Below are 22,327 nucleotides of genomic sequence, written 5' to 3'. Positions count from 1 at the left end.
CTGAACAACTTGGTGTCATCTGCAAACTTTGCCACCTCACTGCTTACCTCATTTTCTAGATCATTGATGAACAAGTTGAACAGGATCGGTCCCAGGACTGACCCCTGGGGAACACCACTAGTTACCCTCCTCCATCGTGAAAATTTACCATTTATTCCCACCCTTTGTTTTCTGTCTTTTAACCAATTCCTGATCCATGAAAGGATCTTTCCTCCTATCCCATGACCACCTAATTTACATAAAAGCCTTTGGTGTGGGACCGTGTCAAAGGCTTTCTGGAAATCTAGGTATATTATGTCCACTGGGTGCCCCTTGTCCGCATGTTTATTAACCCCTTCAAAGAATTCTAATAGATTAGACACAAACACAAGATGTAAGACACAAACACAAGATGACTTTCATGATATTTCTCCCCTGAAAAGAAAAAAATCTGGCCTTATTCATATCATAAGAAAAAAAATGGATATAAACTTTTTTTTTAAACTCCTTTGCAAGAACTTCACTCTGAGTATAAGTCCATGAAAAGCCTAGCCCACAAATGGGTCTTACACTGTGCTCTGAAGCATGCCAGATTCTGTCTCTGATGGAGTCCCATAAGAGAAAGTTCCTGCTCCACGGAGAATGTCCTGCTGCTATCAACGGACAGTTTAAGCCACAAACTGACAGCAAAACACAGCCTAGGAGATCATAATTCCCGTGGCACAGAACTGACAACATGACAAGTTCACACAGAAAACTTTTTACTCAAGTTAGCAAAACTGACCCAGTCAATTTTAAAATAATAAAAATAAATGTAAAACTTCCCTAATTTTAATGGTCTGAGGCGTTTTCACAGAAAACCATAAATGTAAATATTAGGAAATGGCAACTTTTCGGTTCAGTATTTCTTTTTGCACATGAAAGCCATAGGAACAAGTGAATTTTTATTGTACAAATTGCTCTGGAAGGGACACAGATACAAAAACTGAATAACCATTAACTTGCTATTAAGCTTTTGAATATGCACAGGCAGTTCTCAGAGTTACAACACATTTGTTCCTAAAAATTACTTTGTAAGTTGAAACATTGTAACTTGGAACTGCAATCCACTCCACTGTGGGACCAACTATCAAAGTAGAAACCAATTTCCTAAGTTAAATCAAATGTCAGTTCAGAAATATTTTAAGTCAAATGCTGTAAAGTTAAGGACTGCCTGTAATTTGGACTAATCTACTTTCACTTCCTTGGTAAGAATTTTCACATATGAGGGGAAAGGAATATAGAAAAGCATGTGATACCTGACTACAAATTAAGTGTACTTGAAACTTAAAATGTGACTTTTACAGACTAATTAGAGTTCAAGCATGACTAGATGCTGAAAACAGCTTAAATGCATTTTTCAAAATAACTTGCAATAAGTTGCAATAAACAAAAACAGAAAATTGTTTCACTGCTTTAAAACGATCTATTAATAAACTAGCCCTCAATCAATTTACATTTTTAATTTATTTATATATGTAAACTTCAGCTGGGTACACAATGAAGCTAATTAGCAATTAAAATATTTTTCTTGTGTGAAAAATGCTTTTTATCATGCTACTTTATTTGAGGTTCTTTGCAGTGTTATTCTTGAAGTGTTGGTCCCCTGACAAGAGAGACAAGGTGAGCGAGCTAATATTTTTAGCCAAGGAATATTGCCTCAACTATGTCGTCTCTCATGTTATTTTCAAGTCATAATGTCAGCAATATATTTATTTTACATTTTGCAACTGAAAAGATAACCGCTTGTGATAAAATTAGTTTAACATATGGCACCCTGTTGGTTGTCAACCTCTTTGCATAGCACAAAAAATCCAAATGCTACAGTAGACGTTGGACTTGTTATCGCATCCATGAGCTATGAGATTCTATTCTCTGCATATCAGCTGCAATGCCTGCCTCTTCAGCCCAACTTCGATTTATGATACTATGCTTTGTCAGATCTGCGACACACCATAAGGACTCACTGATTTAAATTAATTCTCTCCATACAGGGTGAGCAAAAATTGCAACGTGCAATAATAAAAAGGGCTAAGCTATATCGATGTGGACAATTAACCATCTTATGACCCTACTGGTGAAAGGAACACTGCCATCTTGAATTTAAATAAGGTTTTGGGGGTTTTTTTTGTTTTGCTTTTTTTTTAAAAATTGTGAGCCCATCACTATTTCTGTGGTCTTAAAATTAAGTTTCCTTCTTTTAAATTTCTTTTCCATCTTGCTGTGATGAATAACCACAAAAGGGAAAATGACCAAGGCCCCAATCCAGCAAAGACTCATCCGTGTGTGTATCTTCAAGTACAAGTGTCAGGCTGAACTTAGTGAGCCAGACTCCAAGGGATTGATGCTGATTTATGCCAGCTGAGAATCTGGTCCATTGGATCTACTTTATTTGTAAGCTTATATATTCATAGGACTGAAGATTAGCTGATTACATGGGGTAGGAAAAGTGCTGTCAGATGCACAAAGTAAATGAAACAAAACAACAGAAAAAAATGCTCTCTCTAATCTCTTTTACAGTAATTTTAGTCTCCAGAGTGAAGAGTGATTCTTAAATTGATTGTATTAAAAGGCTCTAAAAATATTCTTATACAACAGTTTGTGATTTTGCCAAGTCAGCCTTTGCCACTTAAAGACAATGCAAATTTTTAACTAGTGAAATACAAGAGATAATTGTTGAATATGCACCAAGTCTTGCTTAGACCAAAACACCATGTATGAAGCTATGCTGAAATGCGCTCGTAGTCTGTCGTCTTTTACCTACAGCTAATATGCAAAAACAAATAAAAAGCAAAACAAAAAACAACCAACCATTCAACAATGGTCATTAGGAAATTCTGGTGGTAACTAGACATTTAAGAGCAGCTGAAGACCAAGAGTGTCATCACACTTTTCTACTAGTGGGGAAGCTCAGCACACACTGGAGGAATTTATTTAGTTATTTTTGGGGGTCTCCTTTAACGTATTCTGCTAAATCTCAGAAGACTAGATTGAGTCTCCACACTCAGCCATGAGCAGGCAGTTGCTGCATCATACCGGAGGGTAAAACTAGGAAGAAACTTGATTTAGAGTCACAATATCTTTCCTACTTCCCACTTCCAATGGCACTTACTGCATCTCAAAAAAGGATGCAAGCTTTCTTTTCTTCCACTGATGCCTGGCCAGTTCTATTGGCCAGTGGAAGAAGAAAAGTCATGCTACCAACTTATTTGCAGTGATCCAGAGTCAAAATCTGAGTAGTCCTAACCAGTGGGATCAAGAGTTACTCTGAGCCCAGGGGCCAGGTTTCTGTGCACCTGGGAGTGAAGGTGGAGGAGGGACGGTTGGCTCCATGTCCTTGGAAGGGGTGGAGTCAAGGGCAGTTGCCTCCCCTCCCAGCTAATGTGGCAGCTTTGGTGGCTGGGAGCTCTGGGCCTCTATACAGTTGCCCCCATTTGTCCTCCCTATCAGCAGGCCTGACCCTAACCACTATTCCATCTCCTGGCTTTGAAGACATATTAGGACTGGCAACAATCTCACCTTGGTAATTTCAGTTGATTTAGACGGGAATGGCAAATGATACTTATAAAATTGACAACTACAAGTTCCAAAGGGGCCAAATTAACATCTGTCTTCCAGTCTAATGCAGCAAGCACCATTGTCATCATTTCAAAGGGCCTATAACAAAGGGCATCCTCCATTTACCATAGAAGCATACGAAGTGAAATCCTAACCCCATTGAAGTTAACTGCAAAACCCATGATGAATTAAATGAGTCCAGAATTTCAGCTTGAATCTTCTGGCAAACCTACAGTATATGTGTACTGAAGAAATGCAAGTAAGCCAACATAACACACTTTGGGTCCCTCCCTCTCTCCCTTTGTGAATGCCCATCCTATACCATTTGGTCTTAAAATAAAAAGTGTATTTTTAAATAACCTTCAGGGAACTACTTTGAATTTACTATACATTTTAAGCCACCGCTAACTCCACGGCACATTTCTACTCATATTCTATTTCATTTGCATTGCTAAATATGCCAAACAACACTGAATCTCTACGTTCACCACGCACATCATTTTAAACACATTAAATATATTCCAATCTACTCTACAGCTTCAATATTTCCTTATCAAATAAAACCTGTAATGTGGCAGTGTAGAAATTTATTTCTGTACTTAACGATCAGGTCCAGGGAATTGGCCAACTTTGTTATATTTAAATATTCTTACTGAGATTCCATTGACACTGATTCATAATCCTAAATCTAACATAGATAAAATAAATGAGGATGCTTCGGCTAAATTCGTAAGAGCAAAATTTGTGCATCTGCTCAGCCAAGAAGTTTTGGGAGCATTAAAAAAGAGCCTACTGCAAATCGTCATATAAAAGTAGAAACATCTTAAAATGCATGTTTGAAATGACCTGTGGCTAAACTAGAAATATACACAACACCCTGCTGTGTTTCTTTTGATAAAAGCTGAGCTAAGGCATCTCACAGATACACTAATATCTTTGCACTATTTTTTCCTCTAGTAAGAGAAGGGAAAATGGAAAAAATGTGCTTCAGTATTTCACACTAAAAAGCATACCCATAGCTGTCTTCAGTATGCAGATCATCCTCTCGGTCAGAGTCTCTGTATTTATCAGGGTCTGGAAGGGTGCTTGGGTCAAACTCCTCTTCGCTTCCACTATAATCCAGAAAGGCCTCAGCTTCCTTGTCAACCTGAAGGAGAATGAAGAGTTACAGACTCAAGCAGACAACTCCAGATTTTCTGCTTTCCCAGCACTGGAAGGGCTCCAAAGGAACATCACCACCAACAGATTTATGGATCTAGACTACTTCCTTTTCAAGCAGGGAGAAAGGGATTCCTTTCAGCCTTTCATCGCTGGGGTTCTCTACTGTTAGCAAGGATCAAGACTGAACAAAGAAAATATCTAAAAATAAAACCAGAGAATGTATGTTCCAATGTTGCATGTTCAGGTAATTCTGTTTAAACCTGAAAAATCCAGAAAAGATTTTGGCAGCAACTTAAAAACACCCATCTGAGAGCAGATGCATGACAAGACTTTTAAAATGACAATGTATTTCTGAGAAAGTCTAAGATGACATGTGGGTGTGCACATCTTATTTGGTTGCGTAATTTGTGTTTTATAAAACAGACTGATTTACAACTCAGTCTGGTTGGCTTGCTGCTATATGCCATAACATGCCACAGAGCAAGTGCAAACTACAGATGCATTAGCTTTTCAAGGAAGTTCAGATAGGTAGCAATAGATAAGTGTTCCTCTAATCTACCCTCTCCTCTCCCTGCCTACCCTAAACCCACCTCTTCCCTTTGCACCTACTCAACACCTTTCGGAGAGTCCCTTGAAGAGCCTGGGAAAGTTTGGCAGAGTCTGATTAGCTCCTGAGGTGCTGAGTCTATGCAAAGGTCTTGGGGGATATACTCAGGCCCACTGCCACTGTAAATCTTACTAGTCTATTTGTTCACAGGCCTGGGGTAAGGAGGCTGACTGGAGGGAACATATCGCTTTTCATGCAAATCAAACCAACCAGAGCTTGTAGACACCCCTAGGTAATGTTAAGCAATATGAATCGTGAATTTGTTCACTCTTGTAACTGACAAGAAAATGTGAAATGCAAGTATAGATAAACAAAACCATTGCCATACTATATTTTACACATAACTAGCACTTGCATGACATGAATTCCCACAATAATATTATTCTTTAAATTGCCTTTGACCTAAACAGTTATTTATCATACAAATGTGCATGCTTGACATTTAATGATCCTTTTATTTCTATTTTCCTCCTTTCACCTATCTCCACTCATGGTATTAGGTATACATATGCACCCCTCACCAGAGCAAAAACTCTTCTGGGAAAAGTTTTCTTCAAGGCCTTTGGATGCAAAAACACAGCAGAGGAAACAGCAAGGAGAATATGACTTAGTTACCACTGCATGAATCCCCTTGATGCTCCCCCAAACAAGGATCCCTCCATGAATTGAAAAGGTCTTGGAGTATGAGCATGAGGAAAGGAACAAAAACAGGTTTACTATTAGAAGCAGTACACTCAGCATTAGTGCACTGTCTTCCAAAATATTTCAGAACATTAATCATGGGAACTGTATGCATGAAGTGTGGTATTTATAAACCACTAGAAGCAATGTGAAGCTCAAGCCTCATCAACATTAATAAGTTAGGATGACCCAGTTAGGTCACTGAGGGATGTAAAAAATCCATACCCGAATGATACAAATAACCATCATGGCAAAGCACACTACGTCGACAGAATGACCGACACCTCCCATCGACGAAGGCACTATACCTGGAGGCACTACAGAGACACTGCTGCAGCGCTGGCACTATGGCGCAATGCAATGTTTCAAGCATAGAGGAGCACTCAACAGTTCTGCAAACCACCTAAGGAAAAATAAGCAAGCGAGCAGCATGCTGCCTGCCTTGCATCTCCGATGCTGCTTCCAAGCAAAATTACCAAAATACAAAATGGTGGAAGGTATTTTGGGAGTTAAAAGAGAAGTTACTCACCTGTAGTAATGATGGTTCTTCGAGATGTGTCCCCATGGGTGCTCCACAGTAGGTGCCGGGCTCGCCCGGCGCCGCAGATCGGAATTCTTCTAGCAGTTTCCACTGGATCGCGCATGCGCTGATGCGCGCCGCTCCCTTGCGCACCCTCGGTCATGTGCGCGATCCGGTCCCCACCAGTTCCTTGACCAACCGCCTCGGATGCTCCTGAAAAACACCGGACAGAGATCCGAACCGGGGAGGATGGGCGGGCGGTGGAGCACCCACGGGGACACATCTCGAAGAACCATCGTTACTACAGGTGAGTAACTTCTCTTTCTTCTTCGAGTGGTCCCTGTGGGTGCTCCACAGTAGGTGACTACCCAGCAGTAACCCAAGTAAGGAGGTGGGTACTCGATTCATGTGCAGCTTGCCCCCGAGAGGACTGCTGTCAACAGACGGGTATCCTCATCGAACACCCGATGCAGGGCGTAAATGCTTGGCGAAGGTGTCGTAGGATGACCAAGTCGCCGCTCTACAAATGTCTTTCAACACGATTCCCTTGAAGAAGGCCGTTGATGCTGCCACCGCTCTGGTGGAGTGAGCCCTAGGCGGGGCCAGCAAAGGGGTCTTTCGAAGCTCGTAGCACAATGTCCTTTGAAATTCTCTGGGAAGAGAGGCCTTCCCCTTTAGACCTGGGAGCAAGAGACACTAGAAGCCTGTCAGTTTTCCGGAAGGACTTAGTTCTGTCTATGTAAAAGGCCAATGCCCTTCTCACATCTAGGAGATGCAGGCGTGCCTCCTTGCCGGAGCTGTGAGGCTTCGGGTAAAATGAGGGTAAGACTATTGGTTCGTTAAGATGGAACTCCGAGGAAACTTTTGGAACGAAGTCTGGGTGTAACCGTAAGATCACCCCCTCCTTTGAGAATACTGTGCAGGGCGGCGTTGCCATCACTGCTGCGAGCTCGCTCACCCTGCGGGCTGACGTAATCGCAAGAAGGAAGGTTGTTTTCATGGTAAGGAGTCGGAGGGGTACTGTGGCTCATGGTTCGAAGGGTGGTCCCGATAGCGTGTGGAGCACCAAGTCCAAACTCCACGATGGCGGTAGCAGTTTTTGAGGGGGGTACAGGTTTACCAGCCCCTTCAAGAACCTTGTGACGATAGGGTGGGCAAATACGGTGGGCCCTTCCTCTTTGTGCCAAAAAGCTGATATAGCTGCGAGGTGGACCTTTAGCGAGGATAGAGAGAGCCCGTCTCATTTGAGGTCCAATAGGTATTCTAGTATTACAGTTACAGGAACGTCAAGGGGAGCTAACTGTTTGGCGGAGCACCAGGCTGTAAAGCATATCCATTTCTGTTCGTAAGTCCTCCTAGTGGAGGTCCTTCGGCTACACTCTAAGACTTGTCGTACTCCCTCCATACACATGCTCTCTAAGGTGCTGAGCCATAGATTAACCATGCTTGTAGGCGTAGTCCCTGAGGGTGCGGGTGCACTATGGACCCCTGAGCCTGCGTGAGTAAGTCCAGCACCACCGGTAGGGGGAGTGGTGGACGATCCGACATGCGTAGAAGCAAGGGAAACCATTGTTGCCGGTCCTAAGTTGGAACGATGAGTATCACGCGAGCTCTCTCCCTTCTGGCTTTCTGCAGAACCTTGTGGATAAGCGTTGTGTGGGGAAACGCGTAGAGTAGAGGGCCCTTCCATGAGATCATGAATGCGTCCCCCAGGAACCCCCGCCCTATTCCTGCTATGGAGCAGTGCTGGGCACACTTCTTGTTGTACTGGGTGGCAAACAAATCGACTTGGGGAAACCCCCAGGTATGAAATATGCGCCGTAGCAGGTCGGAGCGGATCTGCCGTTCGTGCGTGAGTGCGAAGCGCCTGCTCAGTTGATCTGCCTTCACGTTGTGGGCGCCCAGCAAGTACGAGGCTTTCAACGTTATGTTGTTGGCAATGCACCAATTCCACAATCGGACTGCTTCCGCGCATAACGCACAGGATCGTGCCCCTCCTTGTCGACTGATGTAGAACATAGTGGAGGTATTGTCAGTATTGATCCCGACTACTTTGCTGTGAAGGTATTTCCGAAAATGTCTGCACGCATTGAACACTGCTCTGAGCTCCAGTATGTTTATGTGCAGTGTCTGTTCCGCAGGGGACCATAGCCCTTGCGTCACCTTGCTGCCAATGTGCGCTCCCCATCCTATGTGGGAGGCGTCGGTGGTAAGAAAAATAGAAATTTGTGGTTGGTGGAAGGGCACCCCAACTAGCAGGTTCTTGGCATTTCCCCACCATGCTAGCGATCTCCGTACCTCCGTCGTGGGCAATACTACCCTGTGGACGGTATGGGATGCCAGTTTGTAAACACTCGCCAGCCAATGCTGCAGGCTTCGCATGTGTAACCTGGCATTCTGTACCACAAACGTAGCTGTCGCCATGTGCCCCAACAGTTGCAGGCACGTTAGGACCGGCACCGCAGGGCTGTACATCATGACTTGCACCAAGGAGTTGATGGTGCGGAAGCGAGCGTCGGGCAGGTATACTCTTGATGCGATAGAGTTTATGCGTGCCCCTAGGAACTCTATATCTTGCGTGGGTTCGGTCTTTGACTTTGCGAGGTTGATAACTAGGCCCAGCGAAGTAAACGTGTTCGCGGTGACGCATATCATGTGTAGGACCTCTGCCTTTGAGGCCCCTTTCAGTAGGCAGTCGTCCAGATATGGAAAAATAAATACACCCTGCCTGTGCAGGTAGGTTGATACCACTGCCAGGGTTTTGGTAAAGACTCTGGGTGCCGAGGATAGGCCGAACGGAAGAACCCTGTATTGGAAATGTTCCCCGCCGACCGTGAAGCGGAGGAAGCGTCTGTGTGCCGGGTGGATTGTTATATGAAAGAAAGCGTCTTGTAAGTTGAGGGCTGCAAACCAGTCTCCATCGTCCAGTGCTGTAAGTATGGAGGCAACTGTAATCATCCAGAAGCACTGCTTGCGCAAGTATCGGTTGAGGCCCCGTAGATCCAAAATCGGCCTCCAGCTTCCTCTTTTCTTCTCTGTTAGGGAGCAGTGTGAGTAAAAACCTTTCCCGTGGAATTGTTCCGGCAGTCTTTCCACCGCCCCTATGAACATGAGGTGATCTACCTCCTGCTTCAGCCTTGCCTCTTGGGCAGTGTCCCTGAGAGGAGGCTGGGTGGGAGGTTTCGTTGGTGGAAGTGACTGGAAGGGGAACGTGTAACCCGTGGCTATAATTTCTAGCACCCATTTGTCTGTTGTGATCTTTTGCCATTGGGAGTGGAACGGTTTGAGGCGATGATGGAACATGAGGTGAGAATGGCACTGAGCGATGGTGTTGATAGTGCAGTCCTTGACATACCTGTCAAACTTGCTGCCTCTGGGCTTGCCCCAAGGGTGTACGGCTTTGTTGAGAACGTCGCCTGGGGGCCCTATACTGCTGCTCCTGTCGATGGCGCCCTTGGTCACAGCCTCGCTGATATTGTGCGCACTGTGGTTGGTAAGCGTAGCGTCTTTGCTGAGGATAGAATTTCTTCTTCTTGTATGGGGGAGTATAGATACCCAAGGTCTTAAGTGTGGCCCTCGACTCTTTGCTGGAGTGGAGGACCGAGTCGGTTGAGTCTACAAACAGCTTTTGCTTGTCAAAAGGAAGATCGATGATCTTTGCCTGTAGATCTCTGGGGACACCAGATGTCTGGAGCCAGGAGTCCCTGCGCATTACCACTGCTGCAGCTGTTGAACGTGCTGCTGTGTCCGCCACGTCCAGGGCGATCTGAACTCCCATTCACGTTGCCGCGTAGCCCTCTTGGACAATCACCTTTAACACCGGCTTCTCGTCCTCCGGAAGTGAATCCATGAGAGGGGCGAGTCTAGAGTAATTGTCAAAGTTATGGTTTGATAGATGTGCCGCGTAGTTTGCCATTCTCAATAATGGGGTAGAGGAGGAGTAGACCTTCCTGCCGAACAGCTCTAATTTCTTAGCATCTTTATCCGAGCCCCCTGATTTGTACCGAGACGTCTTCGACCTCTGTTGGGATGATTCAACCACCAAAGAATTGGGTTGTGGGTGGCTAAACAGGAACTCCATGCCCTTGGCTGGGACGAAGTACTTCTTATCTGCTCTTTTGTTCGTAGGCGGAATAGAGGCCGGAGTCTGCCATATGTTAGTGGCTGACTCCATAATGGCTTCGTCCAGCGGGATAGCGATTTTAGATGAAGCCCGGGGTCTCAAATTTTTCAGGAGTTTATGATGCTTCTCCTGCACCTCTGCTATTTGAATGTCCTGCGTGAATGCTACTCTTTTGAACAGCTCCTGGAGTTGCTTAAGGTCATCCGGAGGGGAGACATCCCCAGGGGCAATGGCCTCATCTGGGGAGGATGAGGAGGAACCGCTGGGGTAAACCTCCCCCAAGTCCTCTGGCTCCCGAGTTTGCTGGTATACTTGCTCCCTTGTGGGCTGTGAAGGGAAGTCTCGGGACTCTGGACCTAATTCCCCCTGGGACAACTGCGTTCCTGTCCCAGAGCGAGAGTGTACACGGGAGTATTGATGAGTAGTGGGAGAGGATCTGCCCCTGGATCTGGACCTGCGATGTCGGTGTGCAGTATGATGAGGACAGCCATAGCAACATGGGCAAGGGACCAGTGATGGAGACCTGGACCACGATCGGGGAGTGTACCCATGACGTCTGGGAGAGCGGGATCTCCGTGACGACATTGATAATGGTGAAGCTGGTTTGTGATAGTACTCAAGGGGATCCATGCCCAAAAATGGTGAAGGTGGCCTGAGCCACGGCGACAGTGGTTGGAGGAACGGAGAGTGAGGCCCGAAATAACCTGGTGGAGTTGCCGCCCGGCGATGCAACGTGTGTATCTCGGGAGGGGGGCTGGGTGATAAGGGCATCGCAGCCCTGCCTGGAGATGGACTGAGGTGCTGGGTTTTGGCTCTAGCCTTCCCCTTCCCCTGCAGGGTGGGCGCCGCCCCCTACTGTGCCGGGGATCTCAGCCCCATTGTCGGCGCCGCGCTCGGTACCGTCAACAGCGGTGCCGCGCGGGTAGCTTCCTCTGGCGCCGGTAGGCCCCGTGCTCGGTGCCCCTGCGCCGTTGGTGCTGCGGGAGCCGGTGCCACATGCAGCGGCGGCGCCGCCGATTCCAGCGCTTGCCGCGCTGGTGCTCGCGGTGCCTTCCATGCCGACTGCTGTATAGTCGGAGGCCCGGCCTCGGCCACGTGCGTTACTGCACTGCCGCTTTCATCAGCTCGCAGCTGGGGGCTCTGCATTCCGCTCGTCCTGCTCGCTGGGACCACCGGCAAGGATCGAGCCGGGGAGAGTTTCTTCCTCTTCTGCACAGAGGGGGTCAAAGACGCTGCCTTCCTTTTATGTGACCCAGAGGGCCCTTCTTTGTGAGGCTTCTCCAGCAGCTCAGGCTGGAGGGCCTTATCAAACAAGATCATTTTGAGCCTCATTTCTCTGTCCTTCCTGGCCCTGGCTGTAAGCTTAGTGCAGTGAGAACCCTTCTGGGTAACATGAGACTCCCCCAGGCAATGAATGCACTCACTATGCCCATCAAAGGCCGGCATAGCCTCGCGGCATGACTCACACTTCTTAAACCCTGGAGAAGCCATCGCGGTGAGTCTTTACTGTTAATAGGGTACTTAGCCACTAATCAGTGCGTTCTACAACCCAAATAACATTCACGGCCTTCAGGGCAGCGGAAGGCTTAACAGCCTTCTTTGTCCGCCCCTCTCTCCTCCATTCCTCTTCTCTCTACTATTTTGTACGCCTTTTTTTTTTTTTTGTATAATAGTCAAAAACAACGAACTAACAAGTAAAACAACTATCTTATCTGTCTCAGGCTTTAGAGCCCGAGCGGATTCCATCTGCAGCCGTTGGCGGTTGAGAAGGAACTGGCGGGAACCAGATCGTGCACATGACCGAGGGTGCGCAAGGGAGTGGCGCGCATCAGCACATGCGCGATCCAGTGGAAACTGCTAGAAGAATTCTGATCTGCGGTGCCGGGCAAACCCGACACCTACTGTGGAGCACCCATGGGGACCACTCGAAGAAGAACACTAATTACTGCACAAAATTACAGTTCTCTAGAGTCTTTTGCTCCAAGGCAGATTATCATATTATGGGGGCCTGGGCCCGGAAAAGTGGGGGCCCTTCCCTACCGCTTCAACTCACAGTCAGTCTCTCTCCCTACTCAGATTTCTGCTAGAGAAATGGGGCTGGGGCACAAAGGTGCACCTCCTCTACCCACAAGTCTTTCCTTTCGAGGTGGGTGACTTAAGGCAAGCCCCCACACCATGACCCAGCTTCCAGGAAGGAGCACTGGGCAGGTGGAGGTGGTCAGTTCCCCCGTTTTCCCAACCCTCCCAACTGTCTGAGGCACCTTGGCACAGGCCCTGTTGACCCAGTGGCTAACCCACTACTGCTTTCAGTTAAACAGAACTCAACAGTACTACAACAGAAAGATAGTTTGGAGGTCAACTTTCCGATGAGGCGTCTCCATGTCCAAACTTAGATTACAGAATGTTGACCTTTTTTAAAAGCACCCTTCTCATTCCACCTGTTCTCTAGATCAGCAGTTCTCATGCTGAGAGCTGGAACCTTTGAACATAGCCTCCAGACTGGCTGAGACTTGCCGGGGCCCAGGGCTAAAGCCCAAGACCCACTGCCCAGTGCCAAAGCAAAAGGTTGCAGGCTTCCAGCTTGGGTCCAAAGCCTTGAGCTTCAGTTATGACCACCTTGCCCACAGCAATGAGTCACCTCTCCCCAACTCCACCAGGCTTTGGTCCCCTCTCAGAAATAACTAAAACAATCTTAATTCACAAATTCCTAAGCCAGACAGATCAGTGTGATCCACTAGCTTCGTCTCCTGTGTAACATAACAAGCCAGGTGGGGCGTGGAATTCAAGGTTTTGCAATACATGCATATGGATGCGTATTACAGAATGGTGTGATCTAAAGGTTTTACTGGCACTCATTTTGTGACTGTCTAACTCACTCAAGTAATGTAGACATCTTAATTTTAGGCAATAAAATGCTGATATGATGTTACTTTCATGTATTCTCCCATTATTTGCGTACACATACATGAAAGGGAGCCATATGCATAGAACAGAGATATTAGTTTGTGCTCTATGTTCTCATTACAGATTCATTTCCTAAACTGAAACTTGTGAAGATCTACTCAAGTTGATCTACACTTGATCTTAGTCAAAAGGCTGAGAACTGGATGACAACTAAAGATATATAACTGGCAAAAGTGCCATATTTATATAGTAAAATTTATGAAGAAATATTTGGTATTAGGAGCATCACCTATTTATTAAAATATTAAAACCGATTATTATATATCTTCCACAGATTAATGATAAAAGCTTATTATTTTGCATTCTTACTTCATAAGTTTCAGTCATATAATTAGGAAGCAGAAACTTAATGACTGAATTTTCACATAATCCATTATGGTAAGAAATACTGAGCAGACGAAGCAAACCAGTCAAGCAACCCACAGAATACATGTCAAAATAAATTCAGCTAATACATACAAGTATTCAGCAAGTACTTGAAATAAAAAGATATGTTTGGTAAATTAGGAATGTTTTCTTCTAAACTAATAGAAAATGGATTAAGTTAGAACATGTAGATATTTTGACCTAATTTACAGAGCCCAAGGTAACTTCCAAGATTCCATTCGCACAAATGAGAACAAAGTTCTATCACAGAAAGAAGGGGCAGTTAGAGTCACGGGCTATCAAGATAAATAAGAGCTCAGTTCACAGAGAACTTCCATTAATGTCAGTGAAAATTATTTGAAAAAAGATGTGGAGACAGGATGTGCCGCTGGATTAGCAAACATTTATGCACAACAGTAATCCCATTAAATTAAACAGAATGGATCTTAGAATAATTCCAGTCATCACATACACTTTTGCTGAATTGGGGCCTATAAATTTAGGCCCACTTTTGTAAAGCATTTATGCACATGTTTAAACATGTGATTAGTCCCTCTCTTAAGTCACAAATACTCTTTCTACACATTGTTGATTTGGCTGTTTGCCACTACAGTTACCTAGTATGTGTTGCTATGTTTTACATGTATGCATGAATTAGTTACAAGATTGAAAATTTAATAATTTAAGATTATTTGATAATCTTGCCCCTACAATACCTTTATTAGAATTCATAATTAAAGTGCCACTGAGATGAATGGTACAGGTCATATCTCTAGAGCTACTGAGTCAAGCTGAGACAGAATGACATTCACTTATTTTAAGATGGCATCTTTGTAACCATGTGCAGTTGCAACTACATTATTTTTGCTATCAAAAACCTGTGCCCTGGGGAATAGAAGCATGTGACTGGTGAGATAGATACCTCAAGCAGCACAGAGCTCAGATCCAAGTCAGGAGTTTGATAGTCCTGTTCCAGAAGATACACAGAAGACGAAAAGCTATTACAATGAAGTTCATTGAATGGCACTTCACCTCGACAAAAATAAGCTCAAAGTTCACTGTTTGCTTAATGCATCTGATGAAGCGGGTCTTTGCCCATGAAAGCTTATGCTCCAAAATATCTGTTAGTGTATTAGGTGCCACAGCACTTCATATTGTTTTTGAACATATAGACTAACTCACTACCCCTCTGATACTTGTTTGCTTAAATAAGTGACAAAGTGAGATAAAGGGGAGGGCAAAAAACATACCATGAAAGTGTGTGTACCTGTATAAAATGTGTTATGAATTAGTTCTTATCTGATTACATTATCTTGATTTGCAATTTGTATGTTCAAACACTTAAGTCATTTACTGATTCCTGGAGAGGGAATTATTTCAGTATTGTCAGCTCTGTCTATAGTAATTTATATAATGCATAATGGTTCAGTTTTTCTCTTTGGCTAAGGAAACAATACAAAAGTATTGTGCTTTGTTCAAGAGTTCTTGGTCTGAGTCTACTAATAGTTATTGCCATGAAATATTCATGTGACTATATTAAAACACTGACGGAATACCCGTCAAGATCTGTCACCTGTAAGCATTCATTAGTGATGCATTTGGCTTCTGGTAGCAACTGAAGAGAAGTGCTTGTGATTTTAATACTAACTATAAATTAATTATTGGTAGTAGACTACCTGACAGAAGTGCTGAATTCTATGCAAACACCCTAATATGCTTAAACTTGCAGTTGAATGTCCTTACCATACCAGTGGCACAGAAGCCCATGTTGTCTCATTATCCCTCCAAGTGGTCTCTTGTAGATACAGAAGAGAGCTATTTCAACATTTTCAAATTTTTTGCAGCACTCTAACATATTTTTGTGTCAAGATTGGTTACTGCACTGCTCATGTAACGCTATTACCTCTACTCCTGTATGCCTCTTACTGTGTACTAGTGACAAAGAAATTTATATTGACAACTGCTCCTGTCATGGGCATATTTCAGAACTAGAAAATATATAGAAGTTTTAAGAAGTATCATATATCAGCTTCCAGTTTTCAGAATTACTAGGATGCTCTCTCTCCTATCTCTCTCAGTACCAAATCTTTCTTTGTATCGACAGAGTATACTTCCAGGAAGCATTTAATTTACCTTGTTAGTTTCATAATGTTAGAGTCATAAGCAAAAGAATAAATGTGAGCATTATAGGAAGGTAGGTAGAAAGAGAGATAGTAAATGCCACTTGTAGCAGTATTTCATGTACAAACATCACACCTCAGAGCAAATCAATAGAACTAAACCAGTGTTATACACTTGTATTCTTTAAGAGCTTGAAGAGTCAGGGCGGCTTTGTTTGAAACAAGTACTTTAATACAATCTACTGGGTTTGAAAGATTCTAGTATAAAAGTTTATTTCCCCTGAGAAGAATATAAAACAGGAGAGACTTATAAGGGTAGTTTGGTTATTGGAGACAGAGGGTGGCATACACTTTTAATGTCCCTGGTTTTGGGTACAGGCTGTACAGAATGAAACGGCTGAAGTTTAGTTTTTACAGAGGGGTTTCTGGTGTGTGTTTTTAAGTTTTGTTGAGGGCACCTAGAGAGAACTGACAGGCCTTAAAAGAAAAAAATAGCACATGCCTTCAGGGAGGCACTGATTTCCAAAAGTGCTCCCAGCCCTGGCTTAAATCTGCTTCCACTAAAGTCAATGACAAATCCTCTGCTCAACTTCAGTGAAAAGCAGAGTTAGACAATGAAAACAGCTTCTGAAAAAGCTCACCTACGCTACAGATTTCTCTCAATTGTATTTGCATTTACATTTGTCATTTGCTGCATTTCAATCAATCCTCTGCAATGAGATGGAGTCCCAAACAATTTCTAAAGCGAAATTCTTCTGATGCTAGATTGCCTGGAGTTGCTCATAACAACAAACAACTAAGCTGCGAAACAAAAGCCTTGTTCAGGATACCTTTTAAGAAAAGAGGGGTAGGTAGTTAGAGATAGGTTAATATACGGACAAGGAAGGATCTCATCTCACCTCTGTATATCCAAGCTAGTATTAAAAACAGGAAAAAACCCTAAACACTTTTATTTATATTCTTCAGAAATATGATTAAAATGCATCTTTCTATTCCTCTGCTCCTCACTCTTTTCACTTCTGGGTTCACAGCAGTCACAGCTGTCAGCCCATGTACAGAAAATAATTCTCAAAGTAGTCTCTCTGTTTAAACACTTCAGCACATCAGTCTTCTTCAGGGAATTCAACATATGCCTACTGGGACAGTCTAGATAGAGTTTGCTTTGCATGAATGTGTGGAACTCCTAAATTACATTTTTTTTTTTTTTTTTTTTTTTTTTACATTTTAATTAAATTCTTAGAAAAGGATGACAAGCCAGGAGACTTCATTTTTTCCTGTTTCAATAGCGAAAGACATACATATGGCTATATGCTGAGGAAGGAAGGTGAGAAAGAGAGAGTAATCGTTTATTAACCGGGTGAGTTTCTCAAGAATCAAAACGTGTCTATCCTAAAGCAATAGATTAAAGACTACTGTATAGAACACAAAAAAAGAAAATCAGAAGGGAAACCATTGGAAAATTATGTGATTCTGAGAATGAAGTAAGTTCTATTCCTATTTTGTTCTTGGTACAACTGGTAAGAGATCAACACATTAACAACAGCAGAGAATTTGGTATCTGCTGGATGCAGTGAAAAATGTCTTCCCACAATGTTGAAATATTCCTCAGCATTGGTTAGGTCATAACACACATTTACTCTCACTATTAGGCCTGTGTGTTATACAGAGTACCTATTTAGAATGACATATTTACAAGAAACGAGAATATGAGTTCCATTAATTTATCAGAGTGAAATTTAGTTGAAATGCTGCAGGTGGAACACGTATGTGAAAATTACAGGAAAAACACCAAATTAAGAGGAAATGCTTCTTGTGCTTCTACAGTTCTTCTGGTGTCTGCTGTGATAGCAAAACACAGTTTACCTAATATTACTCAGAGTTCACTCAACAGTTGCAATATGCTCTGAAGTCTCAACCCTGCAAACATGAACACATGAGTAACCAAGGCTGCTGTCTTTAATGGGAATACTTAATGTAAATGAAGTTGCACATACGTACACTTGCAGACCTCAGTGTTGTAGGTGCTGTACTGACACAAAAAAAAAAGAGAGATGGTCCCACTCCTTAAACACTTACAATTTAAGCATAAAAAGAGACACAACAGAAGCATACAGGCAGATCAATGGGGAAGTACAGGTTGAACCTCTCTAATCCAGAACTCTCATGTCCAGCAAACTTTGTAACTCAGCATGATTTTAATTAGGCGCACGACCACTTATGAGTGTGGCCCAGTTTTCTGCAGTTTGATAAAGTTTGTTTACAGCCACCAGTCCTGGCTCTGTGTTCTGTGCTGTTATTTAGCCGTAATTAACCCCTAAATGTCTTCTAAGAGCCCAGTAAGCAGTGGAAGTGTCAGTAATGTGCTAGACGATACTGACCTCCCATGGTCTGGCAAATTCTCTCATCCTGCACTGGCCAGGGCGCAAGGGCACTGGATGAGAGAGGTTCAATCTGTACAAAGAAACAATGTGACTAAGAGTCAGCATGATAGGCTGCTTATGCATTTTGACCACAGCCTAACTGATGTCAATTTTTTAAGCACCATAGGAAAGGAGACTTTTGAGGTGGGTTATGAGGTAGCTTTCCTGATGCTTACAGGGAGTTCCCCCAAAGGGTGAGGGGCAGCATGACAAAAAGGCACAAAGATGCTTGTTTGAAAATTTTACTAGGAGAACAGTAAGGGAGAGGGTGAAAAGGGGGGTGAAGGAGGGCCTGGAATGGGGGCCCTGAGGCAAGTGGAAGGGTTAGAGGAGGAGAGCATCAGTGAAATGGAAGAAGACCAAGTTTTAAGAGAGAAAGAGGGCAGGGAAGGCAAGCCACAATGCGGGGGAAATCATCATATTTTGTTATTTTTTCTTGGAAGACACTGGCAAAATCCTCTACCAGGAATTTGAAACAGAAAGAGGGGAAGGTTTGAGAAAAGAATCAAAGGTGGTAAAAATGTAGCTGTGACTGCAGAAATGAGAGTCATAAGTAGGAGAAATACAGTTGTTTACATAGCAACACGACAGAACTAAAAGAGAAGAGTGATTTTATAGCGAAGGACAGCAGCCTGGTCATGGGATTTCTGCAAGAGATGCACTACACACTGAGAAAGCAAGAGTTGAAGATGAGGCAGGGACGCAGGTAGACAAGATGGTCCTTGTTGGAGAGAGGGACAACAGAGTGAACAATGAAGGAGAGAAAAACAGCTGAAGATAGAAGGAAAGAATCAGTGGAAGAAAGCACAGAGAAGAGACGGCTCAGAGCAGACAAAAAGACATGAACATTGATGGACTGCAAGTCAAGGAAAAGCTGAGACACGTGGCACTGGAAGCAACAGTGGAGAGAAGGGTATGTTCTAGAAGTATGGTACTTTCTTAACTGAGCCAGGAAAAGCTCTTGCTAGTTTGTTCGGTGTAAAACCAAAGTGTTTTGAAATTTAAGATGGCAATAGAAATCCAAGCCCAGGCATTGTTTTCTGCCAAGAGCATAATGATTTTTTATGTGAAGATCCTTTTCTATTCACATCAAGATGACCAATTAAGCATGCCACACCTTACCTAACCTTCCAAAAACATTCCAAATTCATTTCCAATCAAGGAATAAGGACTGAGTTCTCATTATTTCAAATGTAAATGATATATGTGTTACAGCAGAGATCCTGGACCTGGTCTGAATGTGTAATGAACGTAAATGATTTTAATTATGAAGTCCGCGTTTTCTCCTATAAAATTTGAAGCATATTAGACCAAAACCACACGGTAGGTTCTGAGGCCATCTCTACAAATCTTAGCGTCATCTATGAAATCTGAATTTTCATCTAATAGCCATGCTGTTTTCTAGTTACTCATTTGCCTTATATTACAGCAACAGCTGAAAAATCTTTAGATTGCATAAATAATGTATCATACCCATAACAAACAACAGAACACAATGCATTTGTACTTATTCTTCAGAAAAGTCTTGTTTTCTTACTCTCATGAACTCCTCAAAAATTACATTTTGGTAATGCCACCAAGGAGCAATCAAACTTAAGTATGCTTGATGAAGTTAACACTGCACAGTCCATTACTACACCTTTAATTTTCACTTGGTGCACAAATGAAATGTTATCCTGAATTAACTGCCTGGAAAAAAGTATGGGTAATACAGATCTCAGTAAGACAGATGGGGTTTTTTTTATATCTCCTTTCCCAATCACTTTCATAATGAGCAGACAAATTTTCCATGACAATAGGGAAGAAGGTGGGTAAATATTTATCTAAATTATTTACCCAGAACAAAAATCCCACAGGAAGCTTGGATTTAAAAACTGCCAGGTCCCAACCATTGAGAAATAAGGGTGCCAAAGCGGATTGTGATTTTTGTAACATAAAGCTGTCCATTTGGAACAGCAAGACCACCATTTCACATCACAGAGGTGCAGGAGTGGTAATGGCTATTGGTTGTTATTAACCTTGGCCCAATGTAATGAAAAAGCCATAGAAGTCTACTACAGATCTCCTGAAGTAGGCAGTCCTTAGAATAACTAAAATAACAACAACTTTTATCCTAGCATTTATTATGTAATCTTTGTATTGTGACAGTGCCTAAGAACCAGGGACATAGACCAGAATTAGATCATTTTCCTCCTGTGGGAATTTTGTGCTATTGCTTGTATGGATTTTTAATGAGCCCCACAGATTCCTAATTTTTTACAAATAAAAAAAAGCTTCTGTAAAAATCTTGCTGTAGGTTCCATCGTTTTCCACCAGAGGGAGCTGTGGTGCAAGAACAGCAGCAGCTTCCAGCAGAAAATAACTCCCTTTCACCCACCAGAGGGTGCTGTGACCCCTGAACAAAAGTACAGCTCCAAGCTAGGCAAGGACGAGACAGCTGCCTTCTTCAGAGTGCCTGGGGCCAAATCAGGAAATAGGGGATGTGGGTACAAGACAGAGGCCCCTAAAAGCTAGTGGGGAAATACAGATGGGGATAGGATCCGAAAGGGAGTGGAGTCACAGGACCTTGGAGGGAGGGAGATAAAGAGGTACGTGGTGATACACAGGAGATACATATCAACAGAGGGACAGGGGAACGGCCGAGGAGGGCACAGAGACACACTGGGGATGCGGGTGGAGGGCAGAGCTGCATAGGGATAGGGGAGTGGCTGGGTGGTGAACAGACACATGGTGACGAGAATGGGAGAGGCTGGAGGCCAGCCAGTGTCCGCATAGGGCAAGCTCCCTAAAGATCCTCCCACCCTCTGCCCCTTCCCCAAAAAACCCTGTTCCATACTTGTTCCACTCATCCCCACAGCCCTCCCTCAACTCCTCCGTCACTTCTGACTCCCCGGGGCCTTTGCACTGCTTCCGACAGGAGCAGGCAATACAGCTCTGTATTGTAGTTGAAATTAATTATTTTTCAGCAATCTGTGTTAATATGCCTAGTAAGTAATCTATTGGTCAAAAAAAGACTTCCGGAATGTGTTTTCCTGTCTGCATTGCTATAGACATACTTGCTGATCGGTATTTTGATATAAATGACCAAAGGTAACTAAAACTGCTGGGACTATACTGTTATTGTGATAAACAAAATATGCAGAATTTTAATATATTGCATGCAACATTTTTAATTTTTTGGGTACAGAATTCCAGCAGAAGTATGACTTGTGTGGTCTTGCATTAATTTTTCGCTTTACATTCTACATCTGATAATACCTTGTGTCTCACTCTCTGGATTGTCACCTTGTCAAGGTGAGCGGTCTTTTGTGTTCCAATGAACCCGAGAGCGGTGCTGTAGGGAGTCTTGTACTTCCAGCAGGATCACATGGCAGCACAGTCAAAGGGGAGGGTCCAAACGACAAAAGATCCTAAAAGTCCTCAACGGCAGAAAAGGAGAAGGATAGTACGGGTAATGCTGCAATGGCTGTGAAGGAAGATGAAGGCTGCAGCAGAGAGGATACTCCCAGATGTCGTAGATTACGTGCCATTGGACCAGAGCCTTTTATCCATCAAGAACCACGAGATGGCAGTGCAACAGTCCCCCCACATTAAAAGAAGTCATTCACAGGTGTCTTCCTCTGCATACTATTCTCCTAAACTTAAGCCCTACAGCAACAGAAGAATGGGAAGCTTTTAGTCATGGACCAGCATACGGGTGGTGGATGTATTCTCAGTCATTCCATTTAGAGGACTGAGGTGGTAGAACAGTCTGGCTGCTGCATTCACGACTAAGCAGCCTATTCAGGA

At 43.5% G+C, this 22,327-nt stretch overlaps 1 protein-coding gene across 1 annotated transcript in view; it reads right to left on the bottom strand.

Annotated features, from left to right (window-relative positions):
• Window positions 1-22,327, bottom strand: part of DDX10 (DEAD-box helicase 10) — a 359,790-nt gene that overhangs the window by 19,085 nt on the left and 318,378 nt on the right. Inside the window, exon 17 of the mRNA XM_074981972.1 lies at window positions 4,590-4,723. Within this exon, the coding sequence (XP_074838073.1) occupies window positions 4,590-4,723 (134 nt within the window). The remainder of the gene's footprint in view (window positions 1-4,589; window positions 4,724-22,327) is intronic.

The sequence above is a fragment of the Carettochelys insculpta genome, chromosome 1 (genome assembly GCF_033958435.1).
Source record: "Carettochelys insculpta isolate YL-2023 chromosome 1, ASM3395843v1, whole genome shotgun sequence".
NCBI classification, from domain to species: Eukaryota; Metazoa; Chordata; order Testudines; family Carettochelyidae; genus Carettochelys; species Carettochelys insculpta.
The sequence above is the reverse complement of the archived record's forward strand: the minus strand, read 5'-3'. Positions and strand labels throughout refer to the sequence as shown.